Here is a 14,289-nt window from a genome sequence, read left to right as displayed (position 1 = left end):
TGTAGCTCAAGCAGCGTCATACGTCTGTGTTGAGGCGGGGTACCAGGAGGACTTCCCCCCGTGGCTCCTAAACTAGAATCGTCGGTGTGTACTGTACGTGCTGGGAGAGTGACTGATGTAGCGGGTACATGTACTGTGGGCTGGACCGGGGGTGCCGTAACAGATGCTGCAACGGGTGCCCCGGTGGCTGGAGGAACAGGAATTACATTATTTACGGGAGCAGGCGGAACAGGATTTGCATAGTCCGGGACTGTATCGTCCAAATAGGACGAGAGAAAAATATCAGCTGCGGTCGGTTTGTGACGTAGCTTAATCGGAACTAATGGCGGTGGCAAATTACATGGTGCTTCCGGGGTTGCTTTTGGCAAGCCCTCGGCAAGAAGAGGATACATACCCTTAATAAGGGCATTTCTCTGTCTGTCTGACTGTTCTGCTTTAACTCGTTCACCTACTTCGATTAATTCCCTTTCTTGGGCTCTTTCTGAGGATTCCCTACTTAATTCTGTTTTTCTGATTTCTTTTTCGGTTCTTTTGTGAGATTCTTTGCGCCATAACTCGATGGCATCTTTCTGGGACTGTCTGGCTTTCTTTTTCCATAATGCTTCTTCTACTCGCATGATGCACTCGGCATCCCATGTACCTGATATGGGCCATCTATATTTCTCTTCTAACTCTTTGGTATAGTCCACCCATAAGTCTAGATATAATATGGCACTTAAGCCATGCTTATGATACATAAAATGACCTGGACTGTCCCTAGGCGGGACAGGAACTGCTTCCTCGAGCAACCCTTTTCTGGTTTTTAACTGACGTAACTTGGAAAATAGAGGCATTCTTCAGACTGGAATCCAAACACAATACAATACACGATAAACACAATAATGACTGGAACAACAAATCACTCATACCACGTCATTGAAAACACATTAAACGACATTTAAAATAACAGTTCGGACAGAATATTAACTGGTATACTGAGAACAGAACACATGAATTTCTCGAGAACGAAACTTACTAGAATGACTAGATGCACTGCTAAACAGTATGAAACTTACCGGTCCCATAAAGAGACACGTCGGACCCGCGTCCACCTAGGTGAACACTTCGGACTGGATCTGCGTACCCAAACCCACGGACCAGAGACAAATTAATTGACCCTGTCTAGATACTACCCCAGCAACGGTACTCACCGGGCAGCAAGAACGGAAGGCCTCGGACTGGACTGGACTGCTACGACGACGGACTACGAACTTCGGACTTCAGTTACAGGTGGGCCTCCGGATACCTCGGACCTTGGACTCTCGGCTTGGGCTCTGGTCGGGACTCGCCGCGTTCCTCACCGCCTCGTCTGGATGCTGGACCGCAACCTCCGTCTCCTCCGTGGGCCTGAGGGATACTTGAAGCAGAAATATCTGCACGTGCACGGTATGGTTCCGTCACGGCTGCAGAGGATCAGGGGGCCTGCGTAGCTTCGCCGGCGCGTGGGGAAAGGGCAAGTCCCTATTCGGGCGCCATTATGTGGTAAATAAATAATTAATTACCGGTACTATTTTTGAATACAGTGAATAAAACAGATAGCTCAATAAATAAGAGACAGGATTCGAGGTATCGAAGTCTACAGGCTTTAATCAGGCATAAGGGACAGGAACAGGAACGGGATAGCCTGCACGGGAATAGACTGATGGCAGCTGCCGGGAAAATGGGAATCGGGGGATTGGCAACTTTTCAGTAACAGTACACAGTATATATATACTTAAACAATTACATTACATTCAATACAGTAGGCGTAGCAGTAGGCGTAACTCGTAGCAGTCGCGAAAGATAAGGACAAAAATGGGTGTAACAAGAAGGCGTGTACAGGGCGTATACATAGACGTGTGATGTAAACGTCACAGAAGTGTCATAAACGAGGCAGAAAAATGGAGGGGGCTACCTGAGCAGCTGGGACCTTTAACCTAGTGGTGCGCGCAAACGGGCAATGACGTGTTACCAGGAAGAACTGGGGGCTATGACCTCTGCGCTAGAAGAGGAGACTAAAGTCTGTAGTGTCAGAGCGACATGTACCTATATCATATCTGGTATCCGGTGTTTGGAGTACATGTTGATAGAATCCAAAAGTTATCAGGGCAAAGGCTACTAGACACTAAGACTGGTGCGTGCATAATTCTATATGTATTGCGTGTGCTAGGAATATTCTATGAATATTAATACAGTATTTCTCTTACATGGAGACAGGAAGGCTAGACCATGACTGAAACTGTTGATGCGATTCAGTAGCTTAGGAATGCAGAGAAGGAGGGCTGGACTGATAACTAGAAGCATAACATACTCTTGGCAGACTGGCAGGCAGAGCCAGGCCGGGCCGGGCACTGCGAGGCAGGAAGTAAGTGAAGGGTCAGGGATGCAGGTGGGGGCTGTATCGCTCCTCTGAGAGGGTTCAGGAGACTGGAGCTTGAATCAGATGTCCGGGCCCTTTTGAGGCCGAGAAACGGGGACAATTCAATGAATTAACGTGCACACTATAAAACGTGGCAACATAGGCCTAATACTCGTCGCTTTCACGAGAATTGGAAACTGGCATACTAGAGATGGACACAACTGTAATTGCGTCTTTAATCGGTCACAGGGGGATACATGCATATCGATCATGCACATATAGCATAATATGGGGAACACGTAGGCACATATAACATGGCAAAATTTACTTTTCCACAAAGGGGCACTTAAGAGACACATGGGGAGCTGTGCATATGTGTGGGTCAGCAAGGAGCACTTAAGAGACACACGGGGAGCTGTGCATAAGTGTGGGTCAGCAAGAAGCACTTAAGAGACACACGGGGAGCTGTGCATATGTGTGGGTCAGCAAGGAGCACTTAAGAGACACATGGGTAGAGCTGTGCAGATGTGTGGGTCAGCAAGGAGCACTTAAGAGACACATGGGTAGAGCTATGCAGATGTGTGGGTCACTGTGGAGCACTTAAGAGACACACGGGGAGGGTTGTGGGTCACAGTGGAGCACTTAAGAGACACACGGGGAGCTGTGCAGATGTGTGGGTCAGCAAGGAGCACTTCAGAGACACATGCCGAGCTGTGCAGATGTGTGGGTCAGTAAGGAGCACTTAAGAGACACATGGGTAGAGCTGTGCAGATGTGTGGGTCACCGTGGAGGACTTCAGAGACACACGGGGAGCTGTGCATATGTGTGGGTCAGCAAGGAGCACTTAAGAGACACAAGGGGAGCTGTGCATATGTGTGGGTCAGTGTGGAGGACTTAAGAGACACACGGGGGAGCTGTGCAGATGTGTGGGACAGCAAGGAGCACTTAAGAGACACACGGGGGAGCTGGGCAGATGTGTGGGTGACCGTGGAGGACTTCAGAGACACACGGGGAGCTGTGCATATGTGTGGGTCAGCAAGGAGCACTTAAGAGACACACGGTGAGCTGTACATATGTGTGGGTCAGCAAGCAGCACTTAAGAGACACACGGGGAGCTGTGCATATGTGTGGGTCCCAAGGAGCACTTAAGAGACACATGGGTAGAGCTGTGCAGATGTGTGGGTCACCGTGGAGGACTTCAGAGACACACGGGGAGCTGTGCATATGTGTGGGTCAGCAAGGAGCACTTAAGAGACACACGGTGAGCTGTACATATGTGTGGGTCAGCAAGCAGCACTTAAGAGACACACGGGGAGCTGTGCATATGTGTGGGTCCCAAGGAGCACTTAAGAGACACATGGGTAGAGCTGTGCAGATGTGTGGGTCACCGTGGAGGACTTCAGAGACACACGGGGAGCTGTGCATATGTGTGGGTCAGCAAGGAGCACTTAAGAGACACACGGGGAGCTGTGCATATGTGTGGGTCAGCAAGGAGCACTTAAGAGACACATGGGTAGAGCTGTGCATATGTGTGCATCAGCAAGGAGCACTTAAGAGACACACGGTGAGCTGTACATATGTGTGGGTCAGCAATGAGCACTTAAGAGACACATGGGTAGAGCTGTGCATATGTGTGGGTCAGCAAGGAGCACTTTAGAGACACATGGGTAGAGCTGTGCAGATGTGTGGGTCACCGTGGAGGACTTCAGAGACACACGGGGAGCTGTACATATGTGTGGGTCAGCAAGGAGCACTTAAGAGACACACGGGGAGCTGTGCATATGTGTGGGTCAGCAAGGAGCACTTAAGAGACACATGGGTAGAGCTGTGCATATGTGTGGGTCAGCAAGGAGCACTTAAGAGACACATGGGTAGAGCTGTGCAGATGTGTGGGTCACCGTGGAGGACTTCAGAGACACACGGGGAGCTGTACATATGTGTGGGTCAGCAAGGAGCACTTAAGAGACACACGGGGAGCTGTGCATATGTGTGGGTCAGCAAGGAGCACTTAAGAGACACATGGGGAGCTGTGCATATGTGTGGGTCAGCAAGGAGCACTTAAGAGACACACGGGGAGCTGTGCATAAGTGTGGGTCAGCAAGGAGCACTTAAGAGACACACGGGGAACTGTGCATATGTGTGGGTCAGCAAGGAGCACTTAAGAGACACATGGGTAGAGCTGTGCAGATGTGTGGGTCAGCAAGGAGCACTTAAGAGACACATGGGTAGAGCTGTGCAGATGTGTGGGTCACTGTGGAGCACTTAAGAGACACACGGGGAGGGTTGTGCAGGTTTGTGGGTCACAGTGGAGGACTTCAGAGACACACGGGGAGCTGTGCAGATGTGTGGGTCAGCAAGGAGCACTTCAGAGACACATGCCGAGCTGTGCAGATGTGTGGGTCAGTAAGGAGCACTTAAGAGACACATGGGTAGAGCTGTGCAGATGTGTGGGTCACCGTGGAGGACTTCAGAGACACACGGGGAGCTGTGCATATGTGTGGGTCAGCAAGGAGCACTTAAGAGACACACGGGGAGCTGTTGTACATATGTGTGGGTCAGCAAGGAGCACTTAAGAGACACAAGGGGAGCTGTGCATATGTGTGGGTCAGCAAGGAGCACTTAAGAGGCACATGGGTAGAGCTGTGCAGATGTGTGGGTCACCGTGGAGGACTTCAGAGACACACGGGGAGCTGTGCATATGTGTGGGTCAGCAAGGAGCACTTAAGAGACACACGGGGAGCTGTGCATATGTGTGGGTCAGCAAGGAGCACTTAAGAGACACAAGGGGAGCTGTGCATATGTGTGGGTCAGCAAGGAGCACTTAAGAGGCACATGGGTAGAGCTGTGCAGATGTGTGGGTCACCGTGGAGGACTTCAGAGACACACGGGGAGCTGTGCATATGTGTGGGTCAGCAAGGAGCACTTAAGAGACACACGGGGAGCTGTGCATATGTGTGGGTCAGCAAGGAGCACTTAAGAGACACAAGGGGAGCTGTGCATATGTGTGGGTCAGCAAGGAGCACTTAAGAGACACATGGGTAGAGCTGTGCATATGTGTGGGTCAGTGTGGAGCACTTAAGAGACACACGGGGAGCTGTGCAGATGTGTGGGTCATTGTGGAGCACTTAAGAGACACACGGGGAGCTGTGCATATGTGTGGGTCAGCAAGGAGCACTTAAGAGACACACGGGGAGCTGTGCATATGTGTGGGTCAGTGTGGAGCACTTAAGAGACACACGGGGAGCTGTGCATATGTGTGGGTCAGTGTGGAGCACTTAAGAGACACACGGGGAGCTGTGCATATGTGTGGGTCAGCTAGGAGCACTTAAGAGACACATGGGTAGAGCTGTGCATATATGTGCATCAGCAAGGAGCACTTAAGAGACACACGGGGAGCTGTGCATATGTGTGGGACAGCAAGGAGCACTTAAGAGACACACGGGGGAGCTGTGCAGATGTGTGGGTCAGCAAGGAGCACTTAAGAGACACACGGGGAGAGCTGTGCAGATGTGTGGGTCAGCAAGGAGCACTTAAGAGACACATGGGTAGAGCTGTGCAGATGTGTGGGTCACTGTGGAGCACTTAAGAGACACACGGGGAGGGTTGTGCAGGTTTGTGGGTCACAGTGGAGGACTTCAGAGACACACGGGGAGCTGTGCAGATGTGTGGGTCAGCAAGGAGCACTTCAGAGACACATGCCGAGCTGTGCAGATGTGTGGGTCAGTAAGGAGCACTTAAGAGACACACGGGGAGCTGTGCATATGTGTGGGTCAGTAAGGAGCACTTAAGAGACACACGGGGAGCTGTGCATATGTGTGGGTCAGTAAGGAGCACTTAAGAGACACACGGGGAGCTGTGCATATGTGTGGGTGACCGTGAAGGACTTCAGAGACACACGGGGAGCTGTGCATATGTGTGGGTCAGTACGGAGCACTTAAGAGACACACGGGGAGCTGTGCATATGTGTGGGTCAGTAAGGAGCACTTAAGAGACACACGGGGAGCTGTGCATATGTGTGGGTCAGTAAGGAGCACTTAAGAGACACATGGGTAGAGCTGTGCATATGTGTGGGTCAGTAAGGAGCACTTAAGAGACACATGGGTAGAGCTGTGCAGATGTGTGGGTCACCGTGGAGGACTTCAGAGACACACGTGGAGCTGTGCATATGTGTGGGTCAGTAAGGAGCACTTAAGAGACACACGGGGAGCTGTGCATATGTGTGGGTCAGTACGGAGCACTTAAGAGACACACGGGGAGCTGTGCATATGTGTGGGTCAGTAAGGAGCACTTAAGAGACACACAGGGAGCTGTGCATATGTGTGGGTCAGCAAGGAGCATTTAAGAGACACATGGGTAGAGCTGTGCTGATGTGTGGGTCAGCAAGGAGCACTTAAGAGACACATGGGTAGAGCTGTGCAGATGTGTGGGTCACCGTGGAGGACTTCAGAGACACACGGGGAGCTGTGCATATGTGTGCGTCAGCAAGGAGCACTTAAGAGACACACGGGGAGCTGTGCATATGTGTGGGACAGCAAGGAGCACTTAAGAGACACACGGGGAGCTGTGCATATGTGTGGGTCAGCAAGGAGCACTTAAGAGACACACGGGGAGCTGTGCATATGTGTGGGTCAGCAAGGAGCACTTAAGAGACACATGGGTAAAGCTGTGCATATGTGTGCATCAGCAAGGAGCACTTAAGAGACACACGGGGAGCTGTGCATATGTGTGGGTCAGCAAGGAGCACTTAAGAGACACATGGGTAGAGCTGTGCAGATGTGTGGGTCAGCAAGGAGCACTTAAGAGACACATGGGTAGAGCTGTGCAGATGTGTGGGTGACCGTGGAGGACTTCAGAGACACACGGGGAGCTGTGCATATGTGTGGGTCAGTAAGGAGCACTTAAGAGACACACGGGGAGCTGTGCATATGTGTGGGTCAGCAAGGAGCACTTAAGAGACACATGGGTACAGCTGTGCAGATGTGTGGGTCAGCAAGGAGCACTTAAGAGACACACGGGGAGCTGTGCATATGTGTGGGTCAGCAAGGAGCACTTAAGAGACACACGGGGAGCTGTGCATATGTGTGGGTCAGCAAGGAGCACTTAAGAGACACACGGGAGCTGTACATATGTATGGGTCAGCAAGGAGCACTTAAGAGACACACGGGGAGCTGTGCATATGTGTGGGTCAGCAAGGAGCACTTAAGAGACACATGGGTAGAGCTGTGCAGATGTGTGGGTCACCGTGGAGGACTTCAGAGACACACGGGGAGCTGTGCATATGTGTGGGTCAGCAAGGAGCACTTAAGAGACACACGGGGAGCTGTACATATGTGTGGGTCAGCAAGGAGCACTTAAGAGACACATGGGTAGAGCTGTGCAGATGTGTGGGTCAGCAAGGAGCACTTAAGAGACACATGGGTAGAGCTGTGCAGATGTGTGGGTCACCGTGGAGGACTTCAGAGGCACACGGGGAGCTGTGCATATGTGTGGGTCAGCAAGGAGCACTTAAGAGACACACGGGGAGCTGTGCATAAGTGTGGGTCAGCAAGGAGCACTTAAGAGACACACTGGGAGCTGTGCATATGTGTGGGTGACCGTGGAGGACTTAAGAGACACACGGGGAGCTGTGCATATGTGTGCGTCAGCAAGGAGCACTTAAGAGACACACGGGGAGCTGTGCATATGTGTGGGTCAGCAAGGAGCACTTAAGAGACACACGGGGAGCTGTGCATATGTGTGGGTGACCGTGGAGGACTTCAGAGACACACGGGGAGCTGTGCATATGTGTGGGTCAGCAAGCAGCACTTAAGAGACACACGGGGAGCTGTGCATATGTGTGGGACAGCAAGGAGCACTTAAGAGACACACGGGGGAGCTGTGCAGATGTGTGGGTGACCGTGGAGGACTTCAGAGACACACGGGGAGCTGTGCATATGTGTGGGTCAGTACGGAGGACTTAAGAGACACACGGGGAGCTGTGCATATGTGTGGGTCAGTAAGGAGCACTTAAGAGACACACGGGGAGCTGTGCATATGTGTGGGTCAGCAAGGAGCACTTAAGAGACACATGGGTAGAGCTGTGCAGATGTGTGGGTCCCAAGGAGCACTTAAGAGACACATGGGTAGAGCTGTGCAGATGTGTGGGTCACCGTGGAGGACTTCAGAGACACACGGGGAGGTGTGCATATGTGTGCGTCAGCAAGGAGCACTTAAGAGACACACGGGGAGCTGTGCATATGTGTGGGACAGCAAGGAGCACTTAAGAGACACACGGGGAGCTGTGCATATGTGTGGGACAGCAAGGAGCACTTAAGAGACACACGGGGAGCTGTGCATATGTGTGGGTCAGCAAGGAGCACTTAAGAGACACACGGGGAGCTGTGCATATGTGTGGGTCAGCAAGGAGCACTTAAGAGACACATGGGTAGAGCTGTGCAGATGTGTGGGTCACCGTGGAGGACTTCAGAGACACACGGGGAGCTGTGCATATGTGTGGGTCAGCAAGGAGCACTTAAGAGACACACGGGGAGCTGTGCATATGTGTGGGACAGCAAGGAGCACTTAAGAGACACACGGGGAGCTGTGCATATGTGTGGGACAGCAAGGAGCACTTAAGAGACACACGGGGAGCTGTGCATATGTGTGGGACAGCAAGGAGCACTTAAGAGACACACGGGGAGCTGTGCATATGTGTGGGTCAGCAAGGAGCACTTAAGAGACACACGGGGAGCTGTGCATAAGTGTGGGTCAGCAAGGAGCACTTAAGAGACACACGGGGAGCTGTACAGATGTGTGGGTCAGCAAGGAGCACTTAAGAGACACACGGGGAGCTGTGCATATGTGTGGGTCAGCAAGGAGCACTTAAGAGACACAGGGGTAGAGCTATGCAGATGTGTGGGTCACCGTGGAGGACTTCAGAGACACACGGGGAGCTGTGCATATGTGTGGGTCAGCAAGGAGCACTTAAGAGACACACGGGGAGCTGTGCATATGTGTGGGTCAGCAAGGAGCACTTAAGAGACACATGGGTAGAGCTGTGCAGATGTGTGGGTCAGAAAGGAGCACTTAAGAGACACATGGGTAGAGCTGTGCAGATGTGTGGGTCATTGTGGAGCACTTCAGAGACACATGAGGTGCTGTGCAGATGTGTAGGTCACCGTGGAGGACTTCAGAGACACACGGGGAGCTGTGCAGATGTGTGGGTCAGCAAGGAGCACTTAAGAGACACATGGGTAGAGCTGTGCATATGTGTGGGTCACTGTGGAGGACTTCAGAGACACACGGGGAGCTGTGCATATGTGTGGGTCAGCAAGGAGCACTTAAGAGACAGAAGGGGAGCTGTGCATATGTGTGGGTCAGTGTGGAGCACTTAAGAGACACACGGGGGAGCTGTGCAGATGTGTGGGTGACCGTGGAGGACTTCAGAGACACACGGGGAGCTGTGCATATGTGTGGGTCAGCAAGGAGCACTTAAGAGACACACGGTGAGCTGTACATATGTGTGGGTCAGCAAGGAGCACTTAAGAGACACATGGGTAGAGCTGTGCAGATGTGTGGGTCACCGTGGAGGACTTCAGAGACACACGGGGAGCTGTGCATATGTGTGCGTCAGCAAGGAGCACTTAAGAGACACACGGGGAGCTGTGCATATGTGTGGGACAGCAAGGAGCACTTAAGAGACACACGGGGAGCTGTGCATATGTGTGGGACAGCAAGGAGCACTTAATAGACACACGGGGAGCTGTGCATATGTGTGGGTCAGCAAGGAGCACTTAAGAGACACACAGGGAGCTGTGCATATGTGTGGGTCAGCAAGGAGCACTTAAGAGACACATGGGTAGAGCTGTGCATATGTGTGCGTCAGCAAGGAGCACTTAAGAGACACACGGGGAGCTGTGCATATGTGTGGGTCAGCAAGGAGCACTTAAGAGACACACGGGGGAGCTGTGCAGATGTGTGGGTCAGCAAGGAGCACTTAAGAGACACACGGGGAGCTGTGCATATGTGTGGGTCAGCAAGGAGCACTTAAGAGACACATGGGTAGAGCTGTGTAGATGTGTGGGTCAGTAAGGAGCACTTAAGAGACACACGGGGAGCTGTGCATATGTGTGGGTCAGCAAGGAGCACTTAAGAGACACACGGGGAGCTGTGCAGATGTGTGGGTCAGCAAGGAGCACTTAAGAGACACACGGGGAGCTGTGCAGATGTGTGGGTCAGTAAGGAGCACTTAAGAGACACACGGGGGAGCTGTGCAGTTGTGTGGGTCAGCAAGGAGCACTTAAGAGACACACGGGGAGCTGTGCATATGTGTGGGTCAGCAAGGAGCACTTAAGAGACACAGGGGTAGAGCTGTGCAGATGTGTGGGTCACCGTGGAGGACTTCAGAGACACACGGGGAGCTGTGCATATGTGTTGGTCAGCAAGGAGCACTTAAGAGACACATGGGTAGAGCTGTACAGATGTGTGGGTCAGCAAGGAGCACTCAAGAGACACATGGGTAGAGCTGTGCAGATGTGTGGGTGACCGTGGAGGACTTAAGAGACGCATGCCGAGCTGTGCAGAAGTGTGGGTAACTCTGGGTGTTGGGGAGATCCTGGTAAGAGCACTTTAGACACCTGGAGGCAGTGGGAGCTGTGAAGTGCTGCAGAGCGGTGTGCATCACCACGGGGCTTTGAGGTGCCAGTAGAGAAGTGGCACCGAGTGCTGTGGTGGTAACTCTACAGTGCTTCATAAGGATAAAGGGAGTCTACAGATGGGTGGGTCACTCTGCAGGATTGTGTGTTGCTGTGACTGGCGTCATGTGGGTGGGTTATTCTGATGTCTGTTAACAATGACCTGTTCCTTTCCAGACGGCGAGGCCCAAGGAAGTGCATCCGGTGTGGGAGCCTCTGCTGAGGGGTAAGAGACACCCATTGTCCACTTATACTTTCAGGCCAGACCTGGGCATGTGCCCCACCCACCAAGAGTCAGGAATATTCCCCAGAGCAGCCAAGTCTGCACCATGGAGCCAGGGGCAGCGCAGCCTTGCTAGCACGTCGGGCCCGATTCACAGAACTAACTTAAGGCAAAATCCTAAACGTACTACCATTTTGGTATTCGCAGAAGGCACTTACTCATTTTGGTATTCGCAGAAGGCGCTTACTCATTTTGGTATTCACAGAAGGCGCTTACTCATTTTGGTATTCGCAGAAGGCGCTTACTCATTTTGGTATTCACAGAAGGCGCTTACTCATTTTGGTATTCACAGAAGGCGCTTACTCATTTTGGTATTCGCAGAAGGCACTTACTCATTTCGGTATTCGCAGAAGGCGCTTACTCATTTTGGTATTCACAGAAGGCACTTACTCATTTTGGTATTCGCAGAAGGCACTTACTCATTTTGGTATTCGCAGAAGGCGCTTACTCATTTTGGTATTCACAGAAGGCGCTTACTCATTTTGGTATTCGCAGAAGGCACTTACTCATTTCGGTATTCGCAGAAGGCGCTTACTCATTTTGGTATTCACAGAAGGCACTTACTCATTTTGGTATTCACAAAGGCACTTACTCATTTTGGTATTCACAGAAGGCGCTTACTCATTTTGGTATTCACAGAAGGCACTTACTCATTTCGGTATTCACAGAAGGCACTTACTCATTTTGGTATTCGCAGAAGGCGCTTACTCATTTTGGTATTCGCAGAAGGCGCTTACTCATTTTGGTATTCACAGAAGGCACTTACTCATTTTGGTATTCACAAAGGCACTTACTCATTTTGGTATTCACAGAAGGCGCTTACTCATTTTGGTATTCACAGAAGGCACTTACTCATTTCGGTATTCACAGAAGTTAGGAGTTTTAACTTTAGGACTCCTAAATACCTTCTGTGAATACCAAAAGTCTTAAAGTTAGGATTTTTCTCAGTTTATTAGTAGTATTAGCTCTAACGTTACTACTCCTAAACTGAGAAAAATGCTAACTTTAAGACTCTCAGTATTCACAGAAGGCATTTAGGAGCCCTAAAATTAGGACTCCTAACGTCTGTGAATACCGAAATGAGTAAGTGCCTTTTGTGAATACCAAAATGGTAGCAAGTTTAGGATTTTGTCTTAAGTTAGTTCTGTGAATCGGGCCCGTCGAATGGCACTCACGATACACAGCATTCACTAACACTTTAAACAGTACCCACAGCAAAAAGCATATTAATAGCACCATAGCAAAACAGCACTTGCTAACAGTATGAACAGTACCATCAATATCACCACAACGCTCGCTAACAGCATGAACAGGTCCCATAGCAACACGCTTGTTAATAGCATCCATAGCAACACAGCAATAGCTAACAATATGAACGGTACTCATAGCAACACAGCACTCGCTACCACTATGAACGGTACCCATAGCGTCACAGCACTCGTTAACAGCATGAACGCCACCCACAACGACACAGCACTTACTAACAGCATGAACATCTCCCATAGCAACACGCTCGTTAATAGCACCCAGACCAACGGTAGGAACGCGGCTCTCTATGTCGTGCACTAAAATGAAGTACACTGTGCAGAGAGTCCAGTACGTCGCACAATGGTGTACAGGGGCAAAAGTAGATAATACCAACCCTCTATGTGTGGTAATGTGGGTGAGCAGTTAGGCTGATCAGAGGGTAGTGCTAAGCATTTGTTGTGCTCCCGAAGGCAATACATGATACACACTTAAGAATAAATCTGAGACTAATTTGCAAAAATAACATCAATTTTTAAAGAATTTTTCAGAGCAAGAACTTCGTTCAACAGTAAGAACTTTTTAAGAAATTAATTTTCAAAGTTCGCAAAATCAATCATTTTTGTGCACAATTATGCACCATTGAAATCAATGGGAGAAAATGTGAAAACGCATATAAAGTCACACAGTTGGATGTCGAGGTTCATCTTTGGGATTTAGGTAAGTAGCAAGGACAGGCCCAATGTGAACATCACCCATAGCAAAAGAGTACTCGCTAACTCCATGAACAGCTACCATAGCAACACAGCTATCTGCTGCATTCAGATTTGGAAAGCAGCACAGTTCCTACCAACACATAGCTGCCAAGTGACCAGCTGCTACAGTTCCGGTTTTGTCTGTGCATGATGGGATTTGTAGTATGTAATATCCTGTATATTATGTGTATGCATATTTCCCACTACTCCATCTGTAGAACACTCTGGTGTGATGTCATTTGGAATGTTGTTCTATGAAGCTGTCAGTTGGAGTAGGGCTGAGTGCCTAACAGGGTGCTCCTGGTGGGGCTATCTACTGATGTACTACTGATCTCCATCTATCTTCAATAAATACACTTAAACATCACCAACTTGCGTGGAGCCAGTTACTACATAGTCCTTGTATTATACTGAGATACGCAAGACTACAAGTACCAGGATGCAAAGAAAAAACCTGGACGGGGGAACAGCTTGTCCCGCCTAGACCTAGGCAGCTTGGCAGAGCAGTTATCATCATGCACAGCAGCAGAGCCACCTAGCAAAACAAGCATTGGCAACGCCAATAGGTCTGGCATTATGACTCAAAGTGCCATTTGTGACATTAATGGAATTATGGGTTTAGGCACTCACTAAGTCATCATAATTGCCCTCTTTCACTCATCTTTGTGCACTCATGCATCCATTCATCCATCCACTGACACATTCTTGCATTTACCCTCCGAGACAGCGGCAATAAAACACACAGAAACTCAACAACATATGCACGATAAATTAAAATAATGCAAGTAGAAAAAAAGTAAAAACACCCCCGACACAAGCACACTCATTTTCAAGTGGATGCCCATGTGATTGGAAAATGCGTTCATTCATAGGGCAACAGAGCCAATGACTGATGTGGGCTGAACCATTACACCATGCAGTACGCCACTATGGACGGAAGTAGAGTGTGGATATATA

General features: G+C 50.1%; 1 protein-coding gene across 1 annotated transcript in view; it reads left to right on the top strand.

Moving 5' to 3' along the window:
• Window positions 1-14,289, top strand: part of SMTNL1 (smoothelin like 1) — a 115,701-nt gene that overhangs the window by 88,458 nt on the left and 12,954 nt on the right. Inside the window, exon 3 of the mRNA XM_078646377.1 lies at window positions 11,227-11,275. Within this exon, the coding sequence (XP_078502503.1) occupies window positions 11,227-11,275 (49 nt within the window). The remainder of the gene's footprint in view (window positions 1-11,226; window positions 11,276-14,289) is intronic.

This window comes from Lissotriton helveticus, chromosome 1_1, assembly GCF_964261635.1.
Source record: "Lissotriton helveticus chromosome 1_1, aLisHel1.1, whole genome shotgun sequence".
NCBI classification, from domain to species: domain Eukaryota; kingdom Metazoa; phylum Chordata; class Amphibia; order Caudata; family Salamandridae; genus Lissotriton; species Lissotriton helveticus.
This window is presented reverse-complemented; position numbering and strand designations above follow the sequence as displayed.